We start from the raw sequence: 9,425 nt of genomic DNA on the forward strand, positions 1-9,425 counted from the left end.
AAAAAAAAAAAAAAAAAAAAGTGTGGGCCGGGTGTGGTGGCTCATGCCTGTAATCCTGGCACTTTGGGAGGTGGAGGTGGGTGGATCACCTGAGGTCAGGAGTTGGAGACCAGCCTGGCCAACATGGTGAAACCCTGTCTCTACTAAAAATACAAAGATTAGCTGGGCGTGGTAGTGGGCGCCTGTAATCCCAGCTACTGGGGAGGCTGAGGCAGGAGAATCGCTTGGATCCGGGAGGCAGAGGTTGCAGTAAGCTGTGATCATTCCATTGCACTGCAACAAGAGCAAAACTCTGTCTCAAAAAAAAAAAACAGGTGTAGATATGGCTGGTTGGTTGTCAGGCACACTCAGACACACCCTACAGCGCACCCTGTGCTTTGGGGGCCTTTATTGGCAAAGTGACACTCCTACCCTACCCTACTCCATGGGAATGAGATAATATCACAGAACAAGTGTAACCCAAAGGGAAACTTTGCACCATAAAGCTAACAGTGTTTTCTACTATTATCGCCCTAATCTAGGTCAACATTACAATAGCCTCTTCTTGGGTCTCCCTGCTTCCACTCTTGAGTCTCCACACAGTAGCTTAAGTCTTACATGACCTGACTCCTGGCTTCCCTTTCATCTCCCAACCATTCTCCTCCTGTCTTTTGAATATTCCTTGCTCTTTACTGCCTTAGGATGTGTTGCACTAGTGGTTCCTTGTGACTGGAATATTCTCTGCCCAAATTTTGAAAGGCTAGTTGGTTACTTCTCATCATTCAGACTTAGGTTAAGTGTTTCCTTCTTAGAATTCTTCCTTGATATATCTTCCCCCCAGTCTAAAGTGCCAGTCACGTTAATCTGTTTTATTTCTCCATACAGCACTCATCACTGATTTTTTAAAAATCCATTTTGCTATCTTTCTCTCTCACTGGAATATTATGTGCTCGTGAAGAAGCTCCTTGTTTGTTTTGTTCCTGATCATCTGCACTGCATAGCACATTACTTGTCTCATAGAAGGTGCACAATAACTAATTTGTTGCATGAATGAACAAAACGTTTTCTCCAGTCTCTTTTCAAATCTTCTCTTCATCACCATTGAACCAAAGGGAAATGTACTAGTGTTTTGTCTGGCAGCCTTGTTCCACACTCTGCCTTTCGGTGATTTCCAGTATCTTTTTTTGTTGTTGTTTCTTTCCCTTCACCATCACTAGAATGTTAGCTTCATGATCTAAGAAATCCCATTTTGTTCCCTGCTGTGTTCACTTAGTATGGTGCCTGGCATATGATAGGCCCTTAGTAACTTTTTATTCAGTGAACGAATGAATGAATAATGAACTTATCTATACTTTAAAGAAGTGAGTTGCCTGATTATAGGTAATGGTAGAGCCGATTCCTACCAGCCCATTGGACACCAAGAGCTGGTAGGAAGTAGATGAGGAAAATAGATTTCTAAAGCTATCATTAGGAGATAACAGACCACTTCGGGAGGCCAAGGCGGGTGGATCACGAGGTCAGGAGATCGAGACCATCCTAGCTAACACAGTGAAACCCTGTCTCTACTAAAAATACAAAAAAATTAGCTGGGCGTGGTGGCAGGCGCCTCTAGTCCCAGCTACTTGGGAGGCTGAGGCAGGAGAGTGGTGTGAATACGGGAGGCGGAGCTTGCAGGGAGCCGAGATGGCGCCACTGCACTTCAACCTGGGCGACAAAGTGAGACTCTGCCTCAAAAAAATAAATAAATAAATACATAACAGACTAAGATAACAAGAGAAAATTCTTTATGCGAATGTTTGCCATTCAAAACCATTCCGCCTTATCCTTGTAACTAAGAATGGTGGAAGTAAAAGGTGGAGATCTCTGAATTATATTTTAATGTTAGACCACCGTATAATTATTAATATTATTCCATAATACAAATGCAGGCCCTTGAAAGTAGGTATCCTGTGTTGTGCTTTTTAAACAAGTGCTTCTCCCCTTCCCCAACATGTAGCATCTGCTACAAAACCTGTCAGAGTATTGTTCATTCATCAGATATTTTCAGAACATCTGCCACATTCCAGACACTGTTGGGCACTAGGGATACAGCAGAAAACAGGTCAGACAAGGTTCTTATTCTCATAAATGTATATTCTAGTGGAGAGGATGGAAAACAAGCAAATAAGGATTTCAGAGAGTGAGTAATGCACTGAAGAAAATACAGCAGGGTAATGATACCAGGGTATGATGAAAATGAAGCCATATTAGACAGTCTGATTGGAGGAGTCCCCAGTAGCAGGGGACATTTGAACTGAGCCTTCAATGATAAAGAGATAACCATGAAAAGAACTGGGGAAAGGACATTCCAGCCAGCAGAGAGCAAATGAAAAAGCTCTGAGTGGGAGTAAGTTTCATATATGCTGAACTGAAATAAGGCCAGTTGGGCCAGAGGGATGTGATCTCATTTGTATTTTAAGTCTTTCCTGCTTTTAGGCCTCCACAGCTCAGGCTTTTTGGCATTTAAAGATGACCTGTTCTGGTGTCTTCTCCTCCCTCCTTTGTGTCCCTAAACAGTGTTAAATATTTTTTAAAACCAAGAGGACATCAGTACAGGGTAAAGGACAAAGACTAACAAGAACATTGTATTTTTTTTTTTTTTTTTTTTTTTTTGAGATGGAATTTCACTCTTGTCACCCAAGCCAGAGTGCAATGGCACGATCTCGGCTCACTGCAACCTTCACCTCCCGGGTTTAAGCAATTCTCCTGCCTCAGCCTCCCGAGTAGCTGGGATTACAGGTGACCGCCACCATGCTCAGCTAATTTTTGTGTTTTTAGTAGAGCCATGTTGGCCAGGCTGGTCTCCACCTCCTGACCTCAGGTGATCCACCAGCCTCAGCCTCCCAAAGTGCTGGGATTACAGAAGTGAACCACTGCGCCCAGCCCAGAACATTGTATCTTTGCCTTCAGCCAGAATTATGTCAGCTTGACATAATTTTTTTTTTCTTTAGAGAGAGAGAGATGGGGTCTCACTCTGTTAAACAGGTTGGATTACAGTGGTGCAGTTGTAGCTCACTGTAACGTCTGACTCCTAGGCTCAAGTGATTTTCCACCTCAGCCTCCTGAGTAGTTTAGCTGGGAATACAGGTGTGTGCCACCGTGCCTGGCCAATTTTTTTTTTTTTTTTAAGCCAGCTATGTTGTCCAGGCTGGTCTTGAACTTCTGGCCTCATGTGATCCTCCCACTTCAGGCCCGCAAAGTGTTGAGATTACAGGTGTGAGCCACCATGCTCAGCCGTGACATGATTATTTACAGTGATTGCTTGTGATGAAAAAACTCGATGATAGGGATCACTTGGATTAGGAAAACAAAAAGTTGATGGAAGTGAGGAAGGCAGTGTTACGCTAAAGTGGCTGGTTAGATAAAACTTGTGCATTGGGAGAAACCATCAAAAGAAGTCCTTGACTTCCTCAGTAAGTTAAATGTAGACTTAGCATATGACCTCCACAGTTCCACTTGTAGGTGTATACCCAAAAGAGTGGAATACAGGTTGCCAGGCGCAGTGGCTCACGTCTCTAATCCTAGCACTTTGGGAGGCCAAGGTGGGTGGATCACGAGGACAGGAGATCGAGACCATCCTGGCTAACATGGTGAAACCCCGTCTCTACTAAAAATACAAAAAATTAGCCAGGCATGGTGGTGGGCGCCTGTAGTCCCAGCTACTTGGGAGGCTGAGGCAGGAGAATAGCCAGAACCAGGGAGGCGGAGCTTGCAGTGAGCCGAGATGGCGCCACGGCACTCCAGCCTGGGCGACAGAACAAGACTCTGTCTCAAAAAAAAAAAAAAAAAAAAGTGGAATACAGGTGTTCAAACAAAACATGTTATGTTATGTGAATGTTCATAGCAGCACTATTGACAGTAGCCAAAAGGTGGAAACAACCCAAACATTCAGCTGATGAATGAATAAATAAAATGTGGTCTATCCGTACAATATAATTTATTTGGCCGTAAAAAGTAACAATGTAGCAATACATGGTACAACATGGATAAACTGAAAACATGCTTGGCTGGGCGCAGTGGCTCACGCCTGTAATCCCAGCACTTTGGGAGGCCAAGGTGGGTGGATAACCTGAGGTCGGGAGTTTGAGACCAGCCTGACCCACATGGAGAAACCCCATCTCTACTAAAAATACAGAATTAGCCAGGCTTGGTGGCGCATGCCTATAATCCCAGCTACTTGGGAAGGCTGAGGCAGGAGAATCGCTTGAACCTGGGAGGCAGAGGTTGCGGTGAGCTGAGATCGCACCATTGCACTCCAGCCTGGGCAACAAGAGTGAAACTCCGTCTTAAAAAAAAAAAAGAAAACATGCTAAATGAAAAAAGCCAGACACAAAAGGCCACATACTGTACATTTCCATCAGAATAGACAAATCTATAGAGACAGAAAATACATTAGTGGTTGCTGGGGCTGGGAGGAGGAAGACTGGGGAGTGACTGCATAATGAGTATGGGGTTTCCTTTTGGGATGATGAAAATGTTCTGGCACTGGATAGTAGTGATGGTTGCACATTCTTAATGCACTGAATCACACAGAATGTACACTTCTAAATGGTTACAATGGCAAATATTATGTGAATTTTACTGCAATTAAATGTCTCACCCCGACAGTTTAAAACCCAGAGATCTAGCCAGAGAGAAGTGTAGTCTAGGGAGAGCACATTGTCCCAAGCCTGGCCTCTCACTAACTTAACTGCCGTGAAATTGCTGGGTTCAGACTCCGGCCTGTCTAGCCAAAGCATCCTCCATGATGCCAACTCCTTTGTAGGTAGTTTTGTTTATTTTTGTCAGATTTCTTGTTCAAGGTTTACTGAGAAAGGCCTCCTGGGATGATGAGCATGACAGGGGCTGATGTAGTGTGCAAAGGGTCTGCTTCACCTAACTGAAAGGAACCCTGCAGGAGAAGGCCTTATTATGTCTGCAGCCTTGTTTATTCTGGACAGGGTTGTGTATATCTTTGATTAGTGTGAACAGGTACTAATGGGGTGCCCTGCACATTCCTGGCACTCACTAAATTGTTAAATGAGTCAATGGGTGAATGAATAAATACTAATTTGTGAGAGCTTGCCTCCCTTGTGGGCTTGTTTCCACTCTATTTCTTAAACAGGGGCCCCTTGGGAAGGGGAATTAGCCCCAAAAGTCCCTGGAACACCCACTTGCTCAGCTCTATACGCCCTCAGGTCATTACCAAAAGCAAGTTCGTCTTGGTGAAGTTCGACACCCAGTACCCCTACGGTGAGAAGCAGGATGAGTTCAAGCGTCTTGCTGAAAACTCGGCTTCCAGCGATGATCTCTTGGTGGCAGAGGTGGGGATCTCAGGTATGGACAAGTCCAGGATGGCTGGGGAGGGCAGAGAGGGAGGACTAGAAATCGTTTCCACCTGGAAGAGGAGTACCCAGCATCTTTCCTTCTGAGCCACCCTCAAGGAGTATAAGTAAACAGGTTCATGGCCTTTAAAGGAGTCTGGTGCCCATAGTAGGCTTAACCTGAGCAGATTCTGGGACCATGGAATCTCAGCTCAGCCGTGCAGGTGCCTGAAGGGAAGGGAACCCCTCTTCCTTCATATTCCACCCCTCTCTGACATTAAACTGTGAGAACTTTGAGCTCTCCTTGCAGGGAACACTGGGCAGAGGGGGTGCTATGTCCCCTAGGGGACTGCATAGTCAGTTCTTCTGTCTTCATTTCAGCTTCTGTACCAAAACTGTTTGGTTTTGGCTTTAGCTCAAATGCACTGATGCCATCACTAATCCAAGGGCACCTCCCAACCACAGTGATAGTTTTAGTAGTCGCCAGCATTTAGTGGTCGACAGGGTAAAGATCTGCGCCCCCCCATTGCATTTTAAATCTTCACTTGAACTCTGCCTGAGAAGCAAGATGTATTATCTCCATGTTATACTTCAGGAAAAAAACTGAAGCTCAAAGCTTAAAGGACTGTGGGCTATGGAGTGGCTCATCCAGAGCTCCACCTAAGTGTTTAGTCCCAGGCAGGGACTAACTTGTCTCACTTCCCTCCCAGCATGGATGCCTCCATTCCGTAGTAAGCTGGGAACTTACTGGAGAGTCTGGTCCTCGGTAGATAGAGATAGCTGGCACACCTCTCCAGGACAGTCAGTCAGATTTGACTCAACTTTAGGTCACTCCCTTGGTGCTTTTATTAGAAAAATAGTAATAGTTAACATTTATCAGATGTTTACTGTGTGCCAGGCCACTGTGCTGAGTGTTTTACATGTGTTTCATCTTTGCAAGAGCTCTATGAAGGAAGTCCCATGTGGTACTATTACCTCTATTGTTTCAAATGAAGAAATGGATGCTTAGAGTAACTTGCTCAAGAATGTGGAATTGTTAAGTGGCAGAACTAGGTTTGGAACCCTAGGCATCCAATACTACCACTACTAGTAGTTGGTCTTAGCTGTTTCTTGGCAAAGTGTAAGAAACCAGTTGTCACAGCATCAGCCCTTGGGGCTGCTACTGCCCGTTAGGAAGGATGTTTTGCAGATACTAACAGCAGCTACCACATATTAAGCATTTAACCCGGCCAAGTATCATGCACGTATTCCCTCATCCGGTCCTCCCAACAGCCCCCATGTGGCAGGGACTGTGTTCCTTCCCTTCCACATGCTCCCCTTTCTCACCCAGCTCCAGCCAGACTGGCCTTTGTAATCCTGAAATTTCCTGAGCTTAGTCCTGCCTCAGAGCTTTTGCACTTGCAGTCCTTTCTGCCTGAGACACTCTTCCCAGATCTTCGCGTGGCTGGCTCCAGGACATTCAGGTCCTTTAGCTGATGTCACCTTCACAGGGAGGCCTTCCATGACCACCCGAAGTGGGCTTTCTTACCCAGTCACTTTGTCACATCATGCTGTTTTATTTTCCCTATGCCACTCATCACCTATGTTTATGTGTTTGTTATGTCTCTTCTCTCGCTTAGAAGAATATGAGCTTAATAGTCTTTTTTTCTTTTTTTTTTTTTTTTTTTGAGAAAAAGTCTCACTCTGTTGCCCAAGCTGGAGTGCAGTGATGCGATCTCAGATCACTGCAACCTCCACCTCCTGGGTTCAAGCGATTCTCCTGCCTCAGTCTCCCAAGTAGCTGGGACTACAGGCACGTGCCACCATGCCCTGCTTTTTTTTTTTTTTTTTTTTTTTTTGTATTTTTAGCAGAGATGGTGGTTTCACTGTGTTGGCCAGGCTTGTCTTTAACTTCTGACCTCGTGATCTGCCCGCCTTGGCCTCCCAAAGTGCTGGGATTACAGGCATGAGCCACCGCATCCGGCCAAGCTTAATACTCTTAATCACAACTAGACCCTCAGCACCTAGAACAGCATCTGACACATAGTGGGCATATAATAAATATTCAGAAGAATCTCCATTTTTTCATCTAACAGTTCAGAGTTTAATTATTTGCCTAGTGCTACATGGCTAGGAAGTGGCAGAAGAGGAATTCAAACCCAGGTCTGTATGGTTGCTCCTCACTTTGAACCATTACATGGCCAAGAATCCCCTCAGTGCAGCTAGGTCCCATAGCAATTTTCTGCCCTGAGTTCCTCATGGTCTTGCTTTTTGTGTCTGGTTTCTGCTCACAGATTATGGTGACAAACTGAACATGGAACTGAGTGAGAAATACAAGCTGGACAAAGAGAGCTACCCAGTCTTCTACCTCTTCCGGGATGGGGACTTTGAGAACCCAGTCCCATACACTGGGGCAGTTAAGGTTGGAGCCATCCAGCGCTGGCTGAAGGGACAAGGGGTCTACCTAGGTATGCCTGGTTGCCTGCCTGTATACGACGCTCTCGCTGGGGAGTTCATCAGGGCCTCTGGTGTGGAGGCCCGCCAGGCCCTCTTGAAGCGGGGGCAGGACAACCTCTCAAGTGTGAAGGAGACTGAGAAGAAGTGGGCTGAGCAATACCTGAAAATCATGGGGAAGATCTTAGACCAAGGGGAGGACTTCCCAGCATCAGAGATGACACGGATTGCCAGGCTGATTGAGAAGAACAAGATGAGTGATGGGAAGAAGGAGGAGCTCCAGAAGAGCTTAAACATCCTGACTGCCTTCCAGAAGAAGGGGGCCGAGAAAGAAGAGCTTTAAAAGGCTGTCTGTGGTTTTCCAGGGTTTGGTGGGGGTAGGGAGGGGAGAGTTAACCTGCTGGCTGTGAGTCCCTTGTGGAATATAAGGGGGTAGTGGGAAAAGTGGTACTAACCCACGATTCTGAGGCCTGAGTATGCCTGGACATTGATGCTGATGTGACCATGCTTGGGATGTCTCTAGCTGGTCTGGGGATAGCTGGAGCACTTACTCAGGTGGCTGGTGAAATGACCCCTCAGAAGGAATTAGTGCTATAGAGGAGAGAGGAATGTACCGCCCAGGTCTTTGACAGGTGTAATTCTCATTCAATTAAAGTTTCAGTGTTTTGGTTAAGTGGACCTGAAGCCATTCTGTTGTCTTTTCAAATTATACTTTGGTCTATGACCTGCTTTCCTCTTTGAATCTAAGCTGGTATGGACTCCACTTTCCCAGGGTAATAAACTATCCTCGTAACACTGTGGATACTGGCATACCTTTGTTATTTTCCAGTGATATTCAGACTGACATGGATTGACTGTTAATGGTAAAGTGTGTTGTCCATTTTCCAGTCCTTAAAACTCAATAGCAGTATTGATGAATACATTGAACCAACATTGATGGACCATGGTGTGATTATTTTCCATGCTCTGTGAGGTACACATAGCAAATTCTTAGTTTTACTGATATATTCTGTGACTTGGATTTACACAGCTAAATGATATAGTCCAGTCCAATCTGAAAATTAAAAAATATTTTCCATCTAAATCACTGTCACTAAATAAATACTTTTAGAAAGCAGACTAAAGAGCACTTGTGCCAACATTCACATCTTTTCTTCAGACTCAGAAACAGTTATCTGCAATAGTGAGCTTCACGACAGCCCTACTTTCATATTTAACTATCAGACCACAGCTCCTGAAGTATGTCTAATTGCACCCACACAAAGAATGGAGTTGGCAAATAAGACCTTGAATTATTTTCCTCCATTTTATCCAGGTTGGTATATTTAGTTACTGGAAACAAAAAATAGAGGAAATTCCATATGTTGAATTGGATGGGACAAAAAATTGTGATAGCTTAGGCTAACTTCAAACCAAGTAGGTAAAATGTTTAAACCTAAACATCCACCTGCTGACAGCTTACGTACTCTACATATGATGAAAGAGTAATAATTTCTACATTTTCCCTTCTCATCACTTTAGTTCTCACTGAAACTTTTGGAAGATCTTTTTGGACACTTCTAACTGGTAAATTTGCTTTGGCTGTTCTAGTGTGTACCATGTAAACAGGATCACTTCCAAAGAGCAAAGTATTCACTGTTTTATGGAAATTAGGACTCTAATATTAAATGC

General features: G+C 44.6%; 1 protein-coding gene across 2 annotated transcripts in view; it reads left to right on the forward strand.

Annotated features, from left to right (window-relative positions):
* The window catches only part of ERP29 (endoplasmic reticulum protein 29), a 10,709-nt gene extending 2,155 nt beyond the window's left edge, over positions 1 to 8,554 (forward strand). Inside the window, exons 2-3 of one of the 2 annotated variants that reach the window (XM_023203674.2) lie at positions 5,196 to 5,334; positions 7,595 to 8,554. In XM_023203674.2, coding sequence (XP_023059442.1) covers positions 5,196 to 5,334; positions 7,595 to 8,097 — 642 coding nt within the window. In that variant the 3' untranslated portion in view covers positions 8,098 to 8,554. The remainder of the gene's footprint in view (positions 1 to 5,195; positions 5,335 to 7,594) is intronic. The other variant, XM_023203682.2, reaches the window with a different exon arrangement.
* Positions 8,555 to 9,425: the final 871 nt, after the last annotated feature.

Source organism: Piliocolobus tephrosceles, chromosome 10 (genome assembly GCF_002776525.5).
Source record: "Piliocolobus tephrosceles isolate RC106 chromosome 10, ASM277652v3, whole genome shotgun sequence".
Taxonomy (NCBI): domain Eukaryota; kingdom Metazoa; phylum Chordata; class Mammalia; order Primates; family Cercopithecidae; genus Piliocolobus; species Piliocolobus tephrosceles.